At 46.3% G+C, this 22548-nt stretch overlaps 5 protein-coding genes across 5 annotated transcripts; 1 reads left to right on the forward strand and 4 right to left on the reverse strand.

The window, feature by feature from the left end:
- Window positions 1–1041: 1041 nt before the first annotated feature.
- SAMD00019534_081090 (hypothetical protein) lies at window positions 1042–3179 on the reverse strand (the record flags this gene model as incomplete). The annotated part of the gene is made up of 3 exons (XM_012896569.1): window positions 1042–2617; window positions 2695–2948; window positions 3015–3179. Coding segments are annotated over 3 exons (1995 nt in total), but the record flags the coding sequence as incomplete, so codon positions are not given.
- A 1998-nt stretch (window positions 3180–5177) lies between these two features.
- SAMD00019534_081100 (hypothetical protein) lies at window positions 5178–5438 on the reverse strand (the record flags this gene model as incomplete). Its single annotated transcript, XM_012896570.1, has 1 exon — window positions 5178–5438. One exon carries the CDS (start codon window positions 5436–5438, stop codon window positions 5178–5180), a length of 261 nt encoding a protein of 86 aa, XP_012752024.1.
- Window positions 5439–9392: 3954 nt separating this feature from the next.
- SAMD00019534_081110 (hypothetical protein) lies at window positions 9393–10632 on the forward strand (the record flags this gene model as incomplete). The annotated part of the gene is made up of 3 exons (XM_012896571.1): window positions 9393–9409; window positions 9520–9667; window positions 10468–10632. Coding segments are annotated over 3 exons (330 nt in total), but the record flags the coding sequence as incomplete, so codon positions are not given.
- A 6466-nt stretch (window positions 10633–17098) lies between these two features.
- Window positions 17099–20487, reverse strand: SAMD00019534_081120 (hypothetical protein; the record flags this gene model as incomplete). The annotated part of the gene is made up of 5 exons (XM_012896572.1): window positions 17099–18238; window positions 18547–19147; window positions 19214–19580; window positions 19653–20303; window positions 20352–20487. Coding segments are annotated over 5 exons (2895 nt in total), but the record flags the coding sequence as incomplete, so codon positions are not given.
- Window positions 20488–21656: 1169 nt separating this feature from the next.
- Window positions 21657–22533, reverse strand: SAMD00019534_081130 (hypothetical protein; the record flags this gene model as incomplete). Its single annotated transcript, XM_012896573.1, has 1 exon — window positions 21657–22533. A coding segment is annotated over one exon (877 nt), but the record flags the coding sequence as incomplete, so codon positions are not given.
- Between the last annotated feature and the right edge of the window lie 15 nt (window positions 22534–22548).

The following is a 22548-nucleotide window of genomic DNA, read 5'->3' on the forward strand; positions in this document are numbered from 1 at the left end:
GAATAAGAGTAGGGCTCCCAGCCATTATAATCTCTTGATGGTGATGGACGGCTTGATCCCTAATAATAAGAGCAAGTTGAAGGGAGCAGAATTCATGTACATCGCTTAGTATTTCATAGATCCATGCTCTTCCTTCTATGAACCATATCTTAGACTTGAATTCTGATGATACTCCTTCCTTTTGTCTTCTTTCAACAAAAGATTGGAATGTTATTGATCCAAGTTCCACGCCCCCGTCTGGAACATATCCAATCTTGAGTTAAATAGGTTAGTTTCGACTATCTTGTACTTGAAGAAAGAATATTAATATTCTTACCTCTCTCAAATAATCAATCTTGTTTGACCATCCTTTGATTCGATTGACAATATCAATAATATTATTTGTGTGGGGTATGTTGGAGGAACTGGAAGTTGATAAATTCATTAATGAGGTTGTAGAAGATGTTGAAGATGTTGAAGATGTTGAAGATGTTGAAGAACTTGAAGATGAAGTGGAATTGATGATATTTTGTTTCTTTGTTATGGTTATTCCTTGCGTTCTCTGGATGAAGATTGAATTAGTAGATGTATCTTCAAAACCAATAGTATCTGCCATGATTACAATAAGTAGATAATAATATTATTTGAAGATGTATAAGTATTGTTATAAGTATTGCATTGAATTAATGAAAGGAAGTTTACATTCGATTGGTGCTGGTAGGGATCAAGTATGTATGTTATATCATCATTGTTACACCTCAGTAGGGTGATTGTAGTTAAAAGAGTGATTGGTGTCTTGTGTGGCATTCAGACTACGATTGTATAGTACTTACATTGAGAAACCTGGTAACAATGTGTGAAGGATTGTTGTAAATGATGTAGTAAACAATGGGACAAGAGACAGGAACTTGTGTGTTACGACTCTGAGTTGTGTGTTTGAAGATGTGTGACATTTTGTAGTTCTGGTACACTTAAAAGGAAAGGAACAACAAACATTAATTAGAGGGGATCAATGTTTATTTAGTGATTGATGGTGATTTATCAAATGAACAAACCCTATAACTGAAGACCAGTGTTGGCAGCCTTGATCACAGAGTCTGAAGTCATTCCAAGCTCCTTCATGACGGTGTTTCCTGGTGCTGACATGCCGAATCTGTCAATACCCACTACTCTTCCATCGAGTCCAACATACTTGTACCAGAAACTAGTCACTCCAGCCTCAATTGCCACTCTGTTTCTGCAAGAGTTTGGAAGTACAGACTCGCGGTAATCCTTGGGCTGTCGATCAAAGATCGATGTGCATGGCATTGAGACTACACGCACTCCATCGCCCAACTTCTTGGCAGCCTCGACAATGTGTTGCACCTCTGAGCCAGTGGCAATGAGTATGAGCTTGAGTGCACCCTTCTCTTTGCTGAGCACGTATCCACCTTTCAACACACCGTCTCTGCGAGTCTTGGCATCAGCCTCGGCCACAAGATTGGGTAGGTTCTGACGTGTGAGTGCCAACAGAGTTGGACCGCACTTTCTCGAGAAGGCAGAGGCAAATGCACCAGCAGTCTCCTCAGGGTCAGCGGGACGGATAACATCAAGATTAGGTATCATACGTAGTCCGCTCACTGTCTCCACTGGCTGATGGGTTGGACCATCCTCGCCGACACCGATCGAGTCATGAGTGAATATGTAGGTCACTGGAAGATGGCTGAGTGCGGCCAAACGAATGGATGGGCGACAGTAGTCAGAGAAGACAAGGAACGTTGCTCCAGATGGTTTGAAGATACCATGGTAGGCAAAACCATTCAATAAGGCGCACATTGCATGCTCACGGATACCAAACTTGATGTTCCTGCCACCTGGGCAGCTTGGTGTGAAGTCCCTGCCCTCCTTGATGTAGTTGAGCGTGGAGCCATGAAGGTCTGCCGAGCCACTGATCAAAAGTGGGAGTGTTTGTGCGATGGGCTGAAGCACCTCACTGCCAGCCTTACGCGTGGCAATTGAGTCCTTTGGATTGAACTCTGGGATGGCAGCCAACAACTTCTGGGGATCGACCTCATGTTGCGACGATTCAAGCAATGCGGCCAGCTGAGGATTGGCCTTCTGCCACTCCTCAAACGTCTTCTTCCATTGATTGTATCGATCGACTTGTAACTTCTTGTGGGCGGCAAAGTAGTCGCGAGTCTCCTTGGACACATAGAACTTCTCGTCGGGTAGTCCCATCGCCTTCCTGGCGGCATCAACAAACTTGACTCCGGCCTCTCCATGGCCCTTGTTGGTTCCCGCCACCTCTGGAATGCCCTTGGCAATGACAGACTTGACAATGATGGCTTGGGGCTTGTTGGTCTTGGAGTCATGGGCCGCTTGGTAGGCCTTGTACAGATCTGGAAGGCTGTTGCCGTTGGTGACGAGATGCACTTCAAAGCCCTGACTCTCGAACCTCTTGACTGCGTCTTCTGACTGAGTCTCAACGGCCATTGCATCCAGTGTCACGTCATTCGAGTCATAAAACACAATCAAGTTGTCCAACCTATGATGGCCGGCAAAGGACAATGCCTCATGAGAGATACCCTCCTGCATGCAACCATCTCCACACAACACAACAACTCTTTGATCAAATATCTTGTGTTGCTCAGTGTTGAACCTTTGTTTTGGTGTGATGGATGAGTGTCTTTAGTATCTTGTGATGTGTCTGTGTTGTTGTTGGCATCATCGACATACCTTGCCGCAGCCATTTTACATGACGATGCATAACCAACTGCATTGGCAATACCTTGTCCGAGTGGACCAGTCGTTGCTTCGACACCAGGGGTATCATGGAACTCTGGATGACCTGGTGTGTTTGATTTGAACTGTCTAAAGTTCTTAATATCCTCCACAGAGATTGCATAGCCAGCCAAGTGCAGCCAGCTATACAAGAACATTGATCCATGTCCAGCCGACAGAACAAAGATATCCCTGTTCCACCATTTAGTCTAACATTGAATGAGAGTGTAAGATGAGGTGCATTGCGATATAGTATTGAATGGATCATGACTTACATCATCGGGGTTGTAACGAAGAGCGTGACCGAATAGTACACCACCGACCTCTGTTGCGCCTAGAGGGAGACCAAGATGTCCCGATGCTGCTTTGGCTACAGCATCCATGGATAGACCTCTTGACTCGGTACATGCTCTCTCCAAAGCCGGTAAATTAAGTTGATTAGATGTCATTACTACTATTAAAGATTGATATATAACTATTTAGTTCCTATGAAGTTGAATGAGATAATTATTGAGATTGAATGAATGAATGAATGAATGAGTGAATGAATGATGGATTGATTGAAGCACTTCACACCATGATGATCATGAAGATGGTGTGTGAGTGAACGATGCTTGACAACCACACCACACCAACCCACCATGTCAATGCATTGGTAGTTCGTCCTTGAATGATTGATTGATCGTTCAATTACATTGGTGGTGTGATGTTCAATGTGTATGTTGTTGAATTACTTGGGCTTGTCTTGTCAACCACTTAGTCAATGTGTTTTTCATAATGGTCAGGACCTTATCATCCGAACAATGGAATGAATGAATGACTGACCGAGTTCAATGGCCGTGAGTGTGTAGATAGATGATATAATCAGGAGCAGTGTTGATCTTGTCTAAGTCAGTGGAAGATGATCGAAAGCCAGTCGGTCACCAAACCAATGAAGATGAAGATAACTATAGTTGATCTTGCCATACTAGTTGATTGATTGGTCTATTCACGACTCTGTGGGTCATCGCATCAATTGATGATCATTTGGGTGGAAGGGTCATTGTCATATGCAATGCAAACTGAATATATTATAAGTACTGATGGCTGTTGTACGAATGAATGAAAGTAACATTGAGGTTGTCTTAACACATAAACAAGGTGAAGTTCAGTGTTGGTGGGGGTGAAATTTGAATTTGAAATTAGCGCCCATTCGAATCGAAATAACGGTTGAGTTCAAAATGGTTGTTGGTTAGATGTGGTCCACATGTCACTACTCATCTCATTGGCATTGCACTCACTCTCTCCTACTTGTACACATACACATATACTCATACATATACAAATACATCAATAATAATAAACAACACATTGACATGTATAACTCACCACCACGTTGTTCTGCCTTGTTGTCTCACTACTGCTGATGAGTTACATGAGTTTGAGTTATGATATCAATCAATGAGTGAGTACAAATAGATTTCTAATTGAATCACCATCTTCTGCTTACTTATACTTTCCTCTTCTTTTCTTCTCTCTTCTCTTCTGCCTTCTCCTTGACCTTGTGCCTTGAAGCCCGCTGTGTGTGGTCCTTGCCCAAGTCTGAGTCACCTTACCTCTGTCTCCAACTAGATAGACGTCCGCCACGCCACCACGTTGACCACAGCCATGAACCTCTGTCTCCATCTGTACAGACGTCCGCCATGCCACCACGTTGTCCACAGCCCTGAGCCTCTGTTTCCAACTTGACTGAGGTGGCCATGCTTCCTTGAGTTCCCAGTACGTCTGTCTCCCTAATCAATGAGTGAGTACTACCACCGATCACAATCTGCTCACTTATACTCTGCTTACTTACACCTTTCCTTCTTCTCTCCTCTACTCTCTACCTTCTCCTTGACCTTGTGCCTTGAAGCCAGCTGTGTGGTACCTGTCCAAGTCTGAGTCCATTCCACCTTACCGAACCCCTCCAGCTAGACAGACGGCTCCATTGTGACTCTGCCATGCCGACCACAGTCCAGAACCTCTGCTTCCAACTTGACAGACGACTGCCGGCGTGCTGCCACGTTGACCACAGCCACGAACCTCTGTCTCCATCTGTACAGTCGTCCGCCATGCTGCCAAGTTGTCCAGAACCTCTGTCTCCAGCTAGACTGAAGTTGCAATGCTGCGCCGAGTACATGAACCTCTGTCCCCAACTAGACGGACTCCGCTGACCACCCATGTTGACCGCCAAGTTGCCAAGTTGTCCATCTCGAGTTGACCACAGCCCAGAATCTCTGTCTCCAACAAGACAGACGGCCGCCATTGTGACTCGACCATTCTGACCTCCATGCTACCAAGCTGTCCACAGCCCCGAACCTCTGTCTCTATCTATACAGACGGCTGCCATAGTGACTCCGCCATGCTGACCAACGCCAGGCCAAGCTGTCCACAGCCCAGAACCTCTGTCTCCCACTAGATCACCGCCATGCTGCCAAGGTGTCCACAGCCATGAACCTCTGTCTCCAACTAGAGAGACCTGACTCGGCCACGCTGATCGCCCATGCTGACCACCGCCACGTTACCAAGTTGTCCACAACCCAGAACCTCAAGTTGGCCACAGCCCAGAACCTCTGTCTCCAACTGCCACGTTGACACGCCTCCATGCTGCCAAGATGGCCACCGTCGACAACCTCCGACTCCAACCAGACAGACAGCAACGATGACAAGTGCGCCGCCATCCTGCCAAGTTGTCCATCTCTAGCTGACCACAGTCCAGAACCTATGTCTCCAACTGGACAGACGCCAAGCTGACAACCGCACTGCTATGTTGCAATCATTGACCGCAGCCATCCTGCTAGGTTGACGAGTGTATCCAACTGGAATGATCATAATCAAAGCATTAATAAACGATGAAGTCAGGAGTTGTGCAAGTGTGACTTGGAAGGAGAATAAAAACAATTGGAAAAGTACAACTCAATGATGTCGCCTGGGCACGGTTGCTGCCCAACGGCTTTAAAAAAAATAAAGGCAGCACTTGTGACAATGAGAAGAAACTCTCAAAGTCAACAAAGTTGCTGCCATACCTGTCTCGACGCTGCCCAAAGTCTAATAGCGACAGGTGTAGTCCCCAGGCCGTGCCCACCCCTCTTACATGGTGGGCCCACCCGTCCCTCTTGCATGACAGGCCGACCCATCCCTCTTGCATGATGGGCCACGGCCACCTCCTTGCGGAGATGGCCAAATGGTGATGGGAGGAAATGTTAGTAGTATTCGGTCCTGGAAAGGTCCACCTCAGCTTGGCCTGGCTTGGCTCGGCGGCATGGCACACGGTCTGGCACGGCACTGGCACGGCACTGGATGACTTGGAGGGAATAGACCTCGCAACGACAGGTCATCGTGTGAATGAATCACAACGTCTCCACTGTGTCATCTGGGTTCGGGTGATGGATGTAGGACCACTGATTGGTGCGTTGGTAACTCGACTTTGATGATGTTGTTGTTGTTGTTGTTGATGTTGGTGGTTGATTGGTTTCAATCGCCAGCCGAGAGATATTTGGGTTATACCCATCACTCATCTGCTTGATCGACGGCAAGATATATCGATGTGAATTACTATTTGTTGAAAAGGAGAGGGACCGGAGGAGATAGGACAGGCTCATCCACCTCATAATCTGGTGATGGTGGATATTGGTATCTGAGTTGTTGGTGGTGGCCAATGTCTTCTTGGGTGACTGGATGACTAGATGGTAATGTTGGATATAGTTGGTCTCCAGGTCTCGGTCCGAGGTCGGAAGGTTGTTGATTGATTTCATTGTCTTGGATGAAAAAGACATGGACGAGGATGGTTAGTACTTGGTTTGACAGCAGACAGACAGACATCACTCAATCAATGAATGAATGAGTTCATTTGAGGTAAACATACGATTTGGTCCCATTTGATTTGGGGTGGATACTGGTTGCCTTCTGGGGTAGACAGGCAACGATCGTAATATCCTGAGACAGATACAGTGAATGAGTTGGACATTACTATTCTCCTGGTTGAGAGGAGCGTATGGGACAGTATTCGCAATGACAAATGCGACATCAAGAGGAACCCTGCGTGAGAACCCGACTCCATCTTGATCCTTTCCAAATAAAATCTTTGGTCGCCTGTTGTCGAACAGTGGTCTGATTGGTTTGACGTATGGGAGTATGAGAAGTGTCGCGCCAATGTCAATGAAGACCTTGAACTTCCGGATGATTGTGCCTTTTTTGGTGGCCAGAAGCAAGGTCTTGGGGACTGTCGGGTCAAACAACAGTCTAAGGGGCTTGGCTGGTGGGTAGAGTGATTGAATATAATTAAATTGCATTGTAATAATAATAATAAATCGAGTTGAAGAAGGCGTAGTAGTGTTGGAAAACACTGTTTAAAGTGATATTATTGTTATGTAGATAATAGTTTTGGAATAGCCGAAGTAGAGAGTCTATAAATAATAATAATTATAAATATTAGATTGATATTATTGATTGAGGGAGAACCAATGTTAGTATTCTGAATTAGAATGATGATAGTATGATAATAACTTAGTAATAATGTTATATAAGTGTACATACATGTAATTGAGTGATATGGTAATGAGTGATGTCAATGCCCACTTGTCCAAGGACATTCACAGCAATGAGAGTGTCTGTGAGTGGGTGAGTAGTGACACCCTCACACACACACACACACTAACACATATAAACACACATTTTGAATTAAATATTTAAATATATTTAATTAACAGATTGACCATTTAACGGTCCATTTGAATTTGTATCACTCAATACCATCTCAGTGTCATCATCAATGAAGTTCACGTTGATGAGCCTTGATTGAGGCACGATTGTTCCAACTGGATACTCACAGTATTCTGATGAATGAATGAATGAGCTTTGTTGTAAGAGACTGCTCTGATGTCCATTGTGATCTTGATGAGCTTGCATGTTATCGGTGTTCTGTCTGTTTGTCTGTCTCAATGTCTCTAGCTGTCTGTCTGACTGTTTATGTATGTTTGATTAATCGATTGAATGAGGTCAGAGCATCCAATATGGGCTGAGGGTTGATCCTATGTTCTATTTTGCTGGGACAGACTACTGGTTGAATGACTGACTGACTGGGTGGGTGTTGTATGAATGGTGATACATGTCGCTTGATTGGAGTTCGCCAGGTTTTGTCTTGATGTGTTTGCCTGTAATCGATGTTGACCTAGCGTCTTGTTCATCAATCCCAACTGGCGATGGAGAACTAATGTGCTCGACCTTGATGTGACCGATCTGACTGACTGACTGGCCATTCCAGCTCCCACACCTATTGGACGAGGTTCGATCCAATGTTGTTAACGCGCTGCGTGAAACAATGTTGATGGACTGGTACCTGCTCGCAAGATTGTCTCTCTCACTGGCGCCATGTTGACTAAATGTGTTTGCCTTTGTGATGTGATACATGGTGCCTTTCCCGATTGATGTCTAGCCATTGTCCTCACTGATGTTGGTGGACTTCGTCACCAATGCTGTCTAATCATACAAAATGTTGCACAATCCTAAAGCTTTGAGGATTCATTGATGGTGATGCGACTCTCGACTAACGATCTATGAGTGACCATCATCGAGTGGCAGTCAAACGAAGTTTGGCCACCCAATACCACGTTTGGATGTTGCTGTGTTCTTTGGGGATCTCTTGCCCTTCAACTCTATTTAGAAAGTCTGCCACGCGCCAGGTTAGTCATCAATGAAACTCAATCAATTGAATGTTTAATATATACATACACTTCGTTTCTCTCGACAGTCCTTTGTTTGGTCTTCTGGTCGTTGGATCTTGAATTGAGGTCGATGTAGCAATTACTTGTCCACTTTCATCAATCTCTGAGTGTTGTCTTTGGGACGTTGCTGAAGCATTCCCCATGAAGAATTATGACTCCTGGAGAGGCGTCTATACCTGAAGTCAAGTGCTTGCCATGCTGCGTGTATCTTAGTCGAGACTCGTGACCGAGAAAGATGATCAATTAATTGGTGATCCAGGCTTTTGGGAGTGATAGTTAGAGAACCAGAACCGGGCGGACCGACTGTCCTCAGCATCACAGACAGGACTGTTAATAGCATTGGCTCCTGCATCAAGTAGCACACGTTAGATTGAAGTCAAGCAGAGTTGACTTGATTGGATGAGTGGTGTCCATGTCCACTTGCCAATCTTAATTGATTGGTCGAGTCATGACGAGAAGACATATAATAGGTACTGATGTATGAATGAATGAAGTGTTGTGAAGGATACAATGAACACAAATAAATATCTTGGGAATGTTCCCCAACTGTTTTGGTTGACCAGAAGTCACAACAACACCTATTGACCAATAAAACAAAGTGAAGTTCAATGTGGGTGTAAATTTGAATTTGAAATTAGCGCCCTTTCGAATCGAAATAACGGTTGAGTACAAAATGGTCGTTGGTTCGATGTGGTCCACATGTCACTCGGACTCTGGGTCACCACTCATCTCATTGGCATTGTACTCACTCTCTCCTACTTGTACACATATACATACATATATATATACATACTTATGCTTTTACTCATACTAATATATCAATAATAAACAACACATTGACATGTATCACTCACCACGTTGTTATGCCTTGTTGTCTCACTACTGCTGATGAGTTACTAATGAGTTTGAGTTATGATATCAATCAATGAGTGAGTACTAAATGACTTCTAATTTCATCACCATCTGCTGCTTACTTCAACTATCCTCTTCTTCTCTTCTCTCTTCTCCTCTGCCTTCTCCTTGACCTTGTGCCTTGAAGCCCGCTGTGTGGTCCTTGTCAAAGTCAGTGTTCACCATCTGTATCTCAATCACGTCCGCCGTGCAGCCATATTGCAATGAATCTCTGTCTCCATCTTGATAGACTGCCGTCGTACTTCCACGTTGACCATGAACCTTTGTCACCATCTTGACAGACGTCCGCCGTGCTGCCACAGCCATGTTGACCACAGCCCAGAACCTCTGTCTCCAACTAGATTGACAGACGCCATGTGTCTAGAGCCTCTGCCTCAAACTTGACTGCCGCCGTGCTGTTGACCACAGCCATGAACCACTGCCGCTGATGCCCAGAGTGTACCTCTGCCAACAAGCTGCCTGACCACCGCCGCCATGCTGTCTGACCACTTCCCCTAACCTCTGCCGCCATGCTGTCTGATCACTGCCGCCATGTTGCCTGAGTTGACAACTGCTGCCTGAGTCCATGAACCTGTGTCTCCAACTAGACAGACGACCGCCATGCTGCCACGTTGACCAACGCCATTATGACTCGGCCATGCTGACCACGACCTGTCCACAGCCCAGAACCTCTGTCTCCAACGAAACAGACGGCCGGACTCCACCATGCTGCCTTGAGTGACCTTAGCCCTGAACCTCTGTCCCTCAATGAGTGAGTACTACTACACCAATGATCGCACAGCTGCTCACCTATACTCTTCTTACTTACACCATTCTCTTCTCCCTTCTCTTCTGTCTTCCCTTGTGCCTTGAAGACCTCTGGGTAGTCCTTGTCCAAGTTAGTGTCTCCAACTAGACAGACGGCCGCCTTTGTGACTCGGCCATGCTGACCACCGCCATGCTACCAAGTTGTCCACACCCCCGAACCTCTGTCTCCATCTAGAATGAGGTCGCCATGAGCCCTGACTGACCACAGCCCAGAACCTCTGTCTACATCTAGACAGCCCCATTGTGACTCTGCCATTCTGACACCGCCATGCTGCTAGGTTGTCCAATGCCAAGCTGTCCACAGCCCAGAACCTCCGTCTCCAACTTGACTGACTGCCGACGTGCTCCCACGTTGACCACAGCCACGAACCTCTATCTCCATCTGTACAGTCGTCCACCATGTTGCCAAGTTGTCCAGAACCTCTGTCTCTGCTAGACTGAAGATGTCCTGAATGACCACGGCCTCCCATTCTGCACCGAGTCAACCTCTGTGGTCCGTCGCCGTGTTGCCAGCCACGTTGATCACAGCCATGAACCAATGTCTCCAACTTGACTGACTGCCAGGCGTGCTCCCACGTTGACCACAGCCCTGAACCTCTGACTCCAACTAGACTGCCACAATGCTGCCACTTTGACCCGCCTCCATGTCAACAAGATGGGCCATCGTTGACCACCTCTGACTCCAACCAGACAGACAGCCGCGATGAGAAGTGCGCCGCCATGCTGCCAAGTTGTCCATCTCGAGTTGACCACAGTCCAGAACATCTGTCTCCAACTGGACAGACGCCACGCTGACAAGCGCACCGCCATGTTGCCATCAGATCATTGACAGACCACAGCCATCCTGCCAAGTTGACGAGTGTTTCCAAAGTATTAATAAACGATGAAAACAGGAGTTGTACAAGTGTGACTTGGAAGGAGAATAACAACAATTGGCAAAGTACAACTCAATGATGTCGCCTGGGCACGGTTGCTGCCCTTGGCTTGAAAAAAAAAAAAGGCAGCACTTGTGACAATGAGAAGAAACTCTCAAAGTCCAAAGTTGCTGCCATACCTGTCTCGACGTGCCTAAAGTCTAATAGCGACAGGTGTAGACCCCAGGCCGTGCCCACCCCTCTTACATGATGGGCCCACCCGTCCCTCTTGCATGACAGGCCGACCCATCCCTCTTGCATGATGGGCCACGGCCACCTCCTTGCGGAGATGGCCAAATGGTGATGGGAGGAAAATGTTAGTAGTATTCGGTCCTGGAAAGGTCCACCTCGGCTTGGCCTGGCTTGGCTCGGCGGTATGGCACTCGGTCTGGCACGGCACTGGCACGGCACTGAATGACTTGGAGGGAATAGACCTCGCAACGACAGGTCATCGTGTGAATGAATCACAACGTCTCCACTGTGTCATCTGGGTTCGGGTGATGGATGTAGGACCACTGATTGGTGCGTTGGTAATCGAATATGTTGTTGTTGTTGGTTGTTGGTGGTTGATTGGTTTCAATCGCGAGCCGAGAGATATTTGGGTTTTACCCATCACTCATCTGCTTGATCGACGGCAAAATATATAGAGGTGAATTACTGTTTGTTGAAAAGGTGAGGGACCGGAGGAGAGAATACAGGCTCATCCACCTCATAATCTGGTGATGGTGGGTATTGGTATCTGATTCCTAGGTGGTGTTGGCCTGGGTCTGCTTGGACGGCTGGATGATTGAATGGTTTAGGTGGTTGTGGCATCATCACTTGGTCTCCAGGTATTGGTCCGAGGTCATGTGGCTGTTGTTGGATGCCAATGTCTTTGAGTGACATGGATGAGAAGCATCAAAGGTGATAATTGAATGGATGGTTAGTATTATTTTTTGACAGTAGCATGCAAGTTCATTTGATATATACTTACCATTTGGAATTGGTTCCTGTTGACCATTGGGATGATCTGGCAACTGGTTGATCTCTGGTAAGTTTGTCCTCCCAATGAATAGAGTTTGATGGATCTCATTGTGTGGTGTATATGTTATCCTAATGGGATCATGGACTCCATCAGTGCGCACAAGAAGGGTGTAAATCACCTTTTTAGAAGATTCCTCGCCCAATAACAATGTCCTTGGTCGACTATCGAATAAACTTAGAATTGGGTACATTTTGATGACTGCTGTTTTTTTGTCAAAGTCTATCCTTATTAGGGTGATGACCCTGTGATTTAAGTCGGCCAGCAACAAGTTCTTGGGTATGTGCCTGTTGAACAAAGGTCGAATGAGTTTGGCTGGATTGTATATATATTGATTATTATTATTATTATTATTATTATTCATTATTGATTGATTGATTGATTGGTAGCGTTGGAAAACACTGTTGAGAAAGATATTATTGTATTGCAGATAATGGTTTGGGAATAGCCGAAGTAAAGAGTCTATGATATTAATGATATTGATATTATAGATTGAAATTGATTGATTGATTGATGAATAGTTGGTGAATCAATGTTAGTATAATGAAATAGAATGATGATAGAATTATAATAACATAGTAATAATGTTATATAAGTGTACATACATGTAGTAGAGTGATAAGGTAATGAATGATGTCAATGCCCACTTGTCCAAGGACATTCACCGCAATGAGAGAGTCTGTGAGTGGATAGAGACACTCCCGCACACTCACACACTCATACACACACACTCACACACACACACACACACACACACACACAGAGACCTAAAGACACATTTTGAATAAAATATTTAAATATTTAATTAACAGATTGACCATTTAACGGTCCATTTGAATTTGTATCACTCAATACCATCTCAGTGTCATCATCAATGAAGTTCACGTTGATGAGCCTTGATTGAGGCAGTGATAGTTGATGACCTTGATTGAGGCTTAGTGAGCCCAACGATCGTTCCAACTTGAATACTCTGATGAATGAATGAATGAATGAGTCTTGTTGTGACTCTGCTCTGGTGTCCATTGTGATCTTGATGAGCTTGCATGTGATCAGGTAGTGTAGTGGGCCGTGACGATTGAATGAGTGTATCGCTTCAACCTCAATTGGATGTGTTGCTCTATCTTGCTGTGAATGACTGGTTGTTTGACTGATTGACTGACTGCCTGGATGAGTGTTGGTTCAATGGTCACTGCTGATGCAGGTCATTATAAGATGAGTTCAAGGTAGATTGATTGTCCAGGTAATCGATTGAGTGTGTATTGTTGTAGAAACTGCATTGAATGGCTCCTTGCTGAAGGTGTTGCATCAATCAGACACCATCATCGAGATGTGATGGCTCCAATAACGGTGATCATTGAGTCGAGCATGGTGATCGAGTGAGTTGGAGATAATGACATCTTCTGTCCAGGTTGTTCTCAGTATCGTCGATTGGGACTCGTGCACCGGTATGATGCTGCTCCAGCGGCTCTGCGGTGTGTCTGAGATATAGCCGGACTGCCGCTGCAATTGGGTGCAATGAGGATGAATGTGCTTGATCTTGCTGTGAATGCACAACTAAGCGTTGATTCATTTCTGCCATGGGATTATCTCATTAGCGATGGCGTCCTCACCATCTTGATGTTGGTGGGCGGTCTCGTTTCCAAGATGAGCCGAGGTGGTTCTCGATGTTCCTGACTGACTGACTGACTGAGTGAGTGTTCGTTGGGGATGCATGTCCATTCCACAAGTTGAGCTCCATGTCCACCTATTGATCAAGTCTGGTCCAATGTCGTTAAGGCTGTGTGAAATAGTGATTTCCCATTTGATGTCTCGCAATTGTTATCTACACAATTCCTGATGCTTGCAAATGACTGGACATGGAAGTTGGTGGACTCCTCCTCTCCGTCGCCACTGCTGTCAAATCGGACAATGTTGTTCAGTCCTTAAGCCCTAAGGATTCATTGATAGTGATGGACTCTCGACCAACGAGCTGTCTGTCTGTAGATATGAATGACACAGAGCGACCATACCATCCCACTCGATCCAACTAGTTGACCACTGTGACCTGCCGTTACGACGTTTGGACGTTGCTGTTCATGGGGATGTGGCAGCCTTCTTGCCCTCAACTCTCACCTCCTGAGGTGCACTCAGACCGTCGATGAGCTAGCCCTGTATTGTGGAAGACCTCCTCGGTGATGGACCTCGGCAGGCTGCGTGTATCATGGTAGAGACTGGTAGTAACCGAGATTGTAACTGGATCCAGAGGCCAGAGAACCGTCTGGTCGGTCCGATCACAGGCAAGATGGGCTTGGGGCTATGTCGACATAATCAAGCGCCCGGGCTCCTCCTGCATCAAAGAAGAACGAGATCAGACAGCACAGACCAGAATAGCAGACTTGATTAGTTGAGCGGTAACATCTGTCATCATGACATAGATGGATGGGATGGCCTTCTGGGATACAATCCAATTCGGTCATGTCATTGTTTGGGTAACCATTGTATTACATTACACATAAATGCAATTGAATGTTTGATTATATATATTATAAAGGCTGGTGTCGTTGTAAGAATGAATGAATGAATAAATGAAAGCATGACAGTTGAGTTTGGATTCAATAAATCATCATAATATCTTGTGTTACCCATTGAATGAACTTCCTTTCATAATTATCATTTGAACTTCATAAGCTTGTGTAAGTTGGTGTCAGTTATTGGGATTTGAATTTGAAATTTTCGAATGGTAACGGCTGGGTTTCAAAATCCGTCAATGATGGTTGGTTGTATGGGGAGTGTAATACTCATTGTTCGACATAGACAGCTATAAATACCACTAACTTTTGTCATTGACTCCTTCATTCTTATCTCTCTTACTTCTACTTGTACTTACTTATACACTTATACACATATACAAACATGTCTTGAACCTTTGTTACCTTGAAGACCCGGACCGAACCTCTGTCTACTCTAGTCTGTCGCCGCAGTGCTGCACCGCCATGCTGTCTGACCTCTGCCGCCGTGCTGTTGGCCCTCCTTTTTGACCCTCTTTGTTGCCATTCATGCCGACAACGCCGCTGTGCTGACTCTGCCGCAATGTTCACCTCTGCTGCCGTGCTGCTGACCTCTGCTGCCGTGCTCTGTCGCCGTGTTGATGACCTCTGCTGCCGTCCTCTCTCGCCGTGTTGACCCTGCCAGGTGCAGTCATGCTGCTTGACCTCTGTCACCTTGATGTCTATAATCTCTGCCGCAATGCTGACCACCGCCATGCTTCCAAGATGGCGGCCGCCAAGAACCTCTGACTCAGACCAGATGTCGACGCTAACCGACCACTATCACCAACTAGTCAGAAGTCCGCCATGCTGCCACGTTGTCCATCTCGAGTTGACCAGCCCAGAACCTCTGTCTCCAACAAGGCAGACAGGTGCCATTCTGCCAAGTTGACATGAGTATCCAACTGGTAATAATCGAAGCATTAATAAACGATGAATGTTGATCATTGATTGATTGATTGTTTGTTTGTTTGATGAACTGTCCTTGCAATATGATCCCTATGATTACAATCAACTTTGGAAACTGATCATGTTTTATAGAACTCACTAGACATCATCGTCCTCTTCCACTTCATCTACGTAGTCCTCGTCGTATTCTTTCTAAACCTCCTCTTCCACAATGACTTGGTTTTCCTCTACTTTTGGTTGGTGGATTTATCGTTCTGCTTTTTGTTGGATTGAATACAGATCGACGGAGAAGAATGCGGGAAACGTTGGAGGTAGAGGATCTACACCATTGAAAAATTCAGCTGTTGGGATCTGGAGTTGGTAAAGAGGAATAAGATGATGATTACAAGGACTATGCAGATTCAGAGGATTTAAATGATCTATGATGGCTGGAGGGGAACCATCTTGAGGCATTACTCCTTCATAGCCATGTGGGGCCTAACCATCTGGTGATATCTGACGGACTCTTGGGATAGTATTGATGGGATCCAAATATGTTGTTCCACAAGAGATGATCCTTATTGGATTGGCAGCAGCACCATTCCGATAGTATAAAACAATCATTCCAAAGTAACCGTTATGTCTCGGATAGATCTTGATACCAATGACTATTCTGATGGTGCTTGGCACAGCTTCAACTGCAGGAACCCCTGCAGATACAGCAGCGACACGATCAATGAAGTAAGCCAAGCACTTCTGATTCAACATTGGAAGTGACTGTGACTTGGCAGTTTCAATCACCAATGTAGGATATGGAGTTCCACTGCCGTCTTACGAATGTAAAAGATTGACATTCGGTCGTCCCGGGTCTAAACTTTGTTCAGGTTCTGCACAAGTATGATTTTGAAGAATCAGGGTTGGAGATCCTGCAGTGTCCAACAATTGATGATGTTGAACCGCCTCATCTCTAATAAGGTTAACAAATAGTTCGGCACAGCGCTCATGTTCCACAGAATTCACTTCATAGATCATTGCTTTTCCTTCTTCAAACCATATTCTTGAGCCTTCCCCATCCTTCAGTCTTCTTGAAAGATAAGACTCAAATCCTATTGATCCTAGAACAACACCTCCCTCTGGAACATAACCAATCTAATTTATAATCACTTGTTAGTATCCACTTTTGATTTATGTGTATCAATTCATATCTTTACCTCTTTCAAATAATATATCTTGTTAGACCATCCTTTGATTCCATTGACATTTTCAATAGCATTCTGAGGTTTAGAGGATGTGGATAAATTCATTGATGTCGAAGTTGAAGATGAAGATGTAAAGTGTAATGAGATACGATATAATATCAATGTTGGTCCAATAAACAAATAAACAAGAGACAGGAACAACAAACAGAGTGCTTTGTTTACATTGGTCGTTGTGGTTAACTAAAAAGGAAAAGATGGTGAAACGACACAAACCCATCATCACTATCGAGTTTGAATAATACTCAACGAGAGTCTCGCACTGGAGAGAGATACATACAACCAAGATTTATTGTGGCTGTTGTTGCTCTATTGATGTAACTGATGGCACTGGAAATGGAGTTGGTGATGGGGTGGTGATGGAAGAAGAGGTAGTATCTGTTGTTGTTGCTGCTGTTGGAGGTGATGAAGAAGAAGAGGAAGTTGATTCTTGCTCCGGTTGTTGTTGTTGTTTGGACTTCTTTAGATGATTGGCAAAGATGGCAAGATACTCGTCCTTCTTGTCCTGACGTGTCTTCTCGCCATAGTTCAGCTCCAAGATCGATAATGATACATGCTTCATCTGGGTGACCTCCTTGTTGAACACGATCTCCAACTCCCAGACAAACTCAAAGTACTCCTCCGCCTTGCGAAGGTCCATATGTTGTTGCTTCTTGCAGTGCGACACGACGATGCCGCCTGTAGTGTCGTCGCGCGCCAACTTGATGTTCCAGCCGCCAGCGTCCTTGAACATGAGCGTGCGCGGACATATGCCCAGACGGAGCTCGAGCACTGACGGCGCGATGATGGCCTGGCTGCACACCTTGAGCAGGTTCATTATCGACTCGTTGTATTCTGTCGCCAGGTAGACCGCCAGGTCGTTGGGGTTGAATGTGCCGTCCTCATTCCTTGGTATGGCTTCGTAGGTCTGTTTGAAAGCGTCGTCTGCGACGAAGCCTGGCTCCATCAGCTCACGCATGCCCTGCAGCACGTCGTACACTGTCTTCTTTGCATTGCCCTTGTTGGCCAGGTCGACGCCAGGGTTGGTGCTCGATTCATAAATAGAAATACAGGAGGCCAGTCGCGGCAGATCAACTCCCACGGGTGTCTGTGAGAACGGCTTGGCCCAGATGCGTCTGGTGTCCTCGACAATGTCGCGCTGGATCTGTGCCAGGGGGCTCTTGGACATGACGGGTGATGGCGCGGGCACTGTGGATGGGGCTGAGACAGACTTTGGTGAGTTCTGTGATTGTACACCATCACTGGACACTGAGAGCGGCGTCAGTGTTGGCAAAGGGATGGCAATGGAGGAGGAGTTGTTGGTCTCTGTCTTGTCCTTTGATGGTATTTGGAGTGATGGAGATGAGTGCGATGAGACCAAGACTGGAGGAACAAAGGTCTTGACTGGTGTCGTCTTTGTTGCTCCATTGCCACTGCTCTCTGTTTCTTCATTCTTTACGTCTGTGTCCTTTATCAGTCCATTGCCATTGGCATTGATATTGCTCTCTGATGTCTTTGGGAGTATATCAATGTTGTTGCTGTGGTTGCCATTTGCGCCCTCTTTCTCTGGCTCTGGCGCAGTTGTAGTCTTGACCTCCTATTGATTGGGCGAGTGAGTAAGTGTGTGAGTATGAGCGAGACAGCGCGGTAACAACAACAACAACATACCTCTACTACCTTCTTCTCTACAGTAGTCGGTGTGATCTCCTCTGTTGGTGGATGGATAGGGGGCTTGGCACTAGTTGGTGAGATCTTTGGTGATGGTGACCTTGGCGAGATTGTAGTTGGTGATTGTATTGATGGTGACAACTTGGTGGTGGTCCTAGTTGAGGTTGGCAGTGATGTCGACGATGATGACTTCTTTGACAATGGCAATGGTGGCTTTCTTATTGTGCTGCTACTGCTGCTGCTTGATGAGCCAGATGTTGTCGACTTGACAGGTGTTGATGACAATGTGCTTGATGATCTACTGCTACTGCTACTGGTGCCACTCATAGTTGTCCTTGGTTTGGACGGTGTGGTCGAGGTTGTGGATGTCGTGGAGAGGCTGCTCCTCTTTGCTGGCTCCTTGGAAGGGGTGGAGGGGGTCGATGTTGTTGAGGTAGTCGAGGTGGTTGGAGTGCTGGTAAGAGTTGATGGTGATGACTTCCTTCTGATAACAATCGGCGATGATGAAGGCGACGATGTTGAAGTTGAAGTGGTATTGATCGTGCTAAGACGTTTGATTGGAGTGCTCGAGGAAGACGATGACGATGATGACGATGCTGATGTTCCGTTGGTGACAGAGGCCGAGTTTAGCGATCGACCAATATTTGGCAGCGGAGATGATGGTGGCGATGATGTCAGTGCAGGTGACCTGCCAACTTTGGACGAGGGAGTCGACGTGGATGAAGATATCGTGCTTGTGGGACTACCACCATCGCCATCTTTCTTCGTTCCTGGTGTAGAGGTCGACGACGAAGGTGTGCCTGATGTGCTCGTCGTCGTCGTTGAGGTAGGTGATCCAGTGGAGGACCTAGGGGACACTGTTGATCGGGGAAGATACGGACTCCTTGAGGAGGTCATCGATGAGCCATTCGCAGGTGACTGTGGTGTGGATGATGTTGAAGTCGATGAAGGTCTTGGAAGCGATGAGCTTGAGAGTGATCGTGCAGTCGATGTTGGAGGTGTCCTCAATGTGCTTGGCGTCGTACTACTACTACTGCTGCTGCTGCTGCTGGTCGTTGTTGTTGTTGGCGAGAATGACTTTGGCAATGTGGATCCACGCTGAGGTGTTGTTGATCGTGATGGTGAGATCGATGAAAGCGATGACATTGTTGAACGAGTCGGTGTTCTGTGATTGGGAGTGCTACCTGTGCTACTACTACTACTTGTCGTTGATTTGGTTGGAGTCGATGTGGATGTGAGCGTAGATGTCGTTGTAGTCGAAGTCCTTGTCCTGGACGGCGTTGATGTTGATGTGGTTGAGGATGAGCTCGATGATGTTGACGAGGTCACGCTCCTGAGTGGCGTCAAACTACTTGGATTGGCTCCAGTGACGGACCATCGCTTCTGTGCCGAAGATGGTGTGGTCGTGGATGTGGTACGAGATGACATTGTCGATGACATAGTGGCCGACTTTGTCGTGGCGGCACTGGCAGTTGATGATCGTCTAGGTGTCAGTGATGAGGTCGTTGTAGATGTCGAGGTTGAAGGTGTCTTTGCTGATGATGCAGCAGTAGGTCGACTAAGATCACTTGTCCTCTTTACTGGTGTCACCACTGTCTGTGTTGTTGTTGTTGATGCTGCTGTCTTTGTCTGTTTCTTCTCAGTTGTAGCAGTTGTAGCAGTTGTAGATGTTGTTGATGTTGTAGGTGGAGCAGTTGAGTCCAATGTATCTGTTTGCAATGGTACCAATGATGTAGGCTCAACAACAGGAGCTGGACCTTGCGATTGAGAGCTCACTGGTTCATTATCATCCTTTACAATTGGAACATTATCATTGACTTTTTCTATAATTGATGCTGCTGCTATTGCTACTGCTGCGGCAGGTGTATCATCTTGTTGAACATCATTAACATCGTGCTTATGCTGCTGCTGCTCATTGTTCAATCCTATATTGTCTATACGCTCTTGCTGTTGTTGTTGTTGTTGTTGTTCTTGTTGATGTTCAACAACATCATGTAATGAACTTTCTTCGTTCAATGACATGTTTGATATATATATTTATATTTAGATATACGATGTATCTCTATCTCTATCTCTTGAGTATGAATGAATGAATAGATGAGATGAATGAAGTTGCGTTTGCCAGAGATGTGAACAAATGGGGTTGTGTGAACAAATGGGCGGGAACAAACAAACTGTGAAGTCCCTTCCCCCTCACACTGGCACTCATTCAAACAAATACTCTAAAGAGATAAAGAGATAGGAGGGATGATTCCAATCGTATGGATGGAATAGGATTGAACAACAGACGATGATGCTCATGGTTTAATGGAGATGATTAATCAGTGGTGAAGAACCAGTCGTAGGAGACACACTCGGCGGGAAGTGGCTCATTGAACGCTCTGGTCGTGCTGTCCTGGTTGTAACGGACCTTGACCTCGGGGATGAGGTCGCATACGGCGCCGAGAGCATCCCAGAGTTGCTCGCTAAGGTCGGTCTTGCCCTCCCAGTTCGCCTGCTCGTGGTTGACGTGGATGATAAAGACATCGGGCTGCACGATGAACTTGAAACCCATGACGGCCATCGTGAAGACGTGCGAGTTCTTGTCAAAGCCGTAGCCCTTGAAGCGCTCGTCAAACAGCTCCACCATCTTGCGATCAAACAACAAGTATGGCTCGTAGTTCCACCTGTACTCGGCCAGGTACACGCTCTCGGCGGCATACCATTTGGCATAGTCAGTTGGTCCATGGCACCTGGGGCACACATCCAGGTCTGTTAATGGATGGATGTATGTGTTAGTCATTCAATCAATCAATCAATCATGTTTGGATCTGCGCAGAAACACTTACTTGATGGTGTGATCAAACCCTCGTTGATGAGGTAGAGCAGGTCGTTCTTGTTGTTTGGCATGTTTTGGGGCTCGAGCCATGAGGAGAAGGAAGGAAAGACAAAGGCCACACGGTCTTGGAGGGTCTGGGCGGCATGGACGTAGGGCACAAGGTAGTCGTACGATCCGGATGGGATGATAAAGTCAGCATCCATCACCAGGACAAAGTCTGTGCGCGAGTTAATGATGGCAAGGTTACGCAAGTTGTTGACTGGGTACCGAGTCTTGTTGGCGTGCAGCAAATGGATGTCGGCAAACTTGGTCAGCGAAGGGTGGGCAGCCATGATCTTCTTGAGCTGGGGAAGCTCGGCCTCAAAGTCCTTGACATAGATTGCTACGGAGAGGGGTGCCAACCAGCGGTCGGCCATCCAGGCAATACGCTCCAGACGGTCAATGGTGGTCTGAGTGATGATGGTGATGTTGAACTGATCGGATGTCGTGAGCTCGGTGGCCATGTGGAAGAAGGGTTGGGTGTTGAAGGTTGCGGTGAGGCCGTCGAGGAACTCTTGGTTGGGCTTAACGAGGCGCTCCCTGCGATTAACGTCCTCCTGGTAGTCGTAGTTGATGTTGATACGGCTGCTGCTGAGCTGGCGGCCAGACTGGAGCTTTCCGGGGAAGGGGCTGGGCTCGATGGTGACCTGGTGGTCAGGGTTCCATGGTTGCCATGTTGGTCTGTAGGATGGTGTCGTTGATGGTTGGACCGATGGATTGACAGAGGGATTGACAGATGGATTGATCGATGGATTGACTGAGGGATTGACTGACGGTCTGATCGATGGATTGACTGAAGGATTGACCGATGGGTTGATCGATGGATTGACTGAGGGATTGACCGATGGATTGATCGATGGGTTAACAGATGGATTGACCGATGGTCTGATCGATGGATTGACGGAGGGATTGATTGATGGATTGACAGATGGATTGACTGAGGGATTGACCGATGGTCTGACCGATGGACTAACGGAGGGATTGACAGAGGGGTTGTTCGATGGATTGATTGATGGATTCACTGATGGATTGACGGAGGGATTGATCGATGGATTGACTGATGGTCTGATTGAGGGATTGACAGATGGATTGACCGATGGATTGACTGATGGTCTGATTGAGGGATTGACAGAAGGATTGACAGATGGATTCACAGATGGTCTGATCGAAGGATTGACAGAGGGATTGACAGAGGGATTGACWGATGGTCTGATWGAKGGATTSACAGATGGATTGACCGA

Source organism: Acytostelium subglobosum, assembly GCF_000787575.1.
Source record: "Acytostelium subglobosum LB1 DNA, scaffold: scaffold17, whole genome shotgun sequence".
Lineage (NCBI taxonomy): Eukaryota > Evosea > Eumycetozoa > Acytosteliales > Acytosteliaceae > Acytostelium > Acytostelium subglobosum.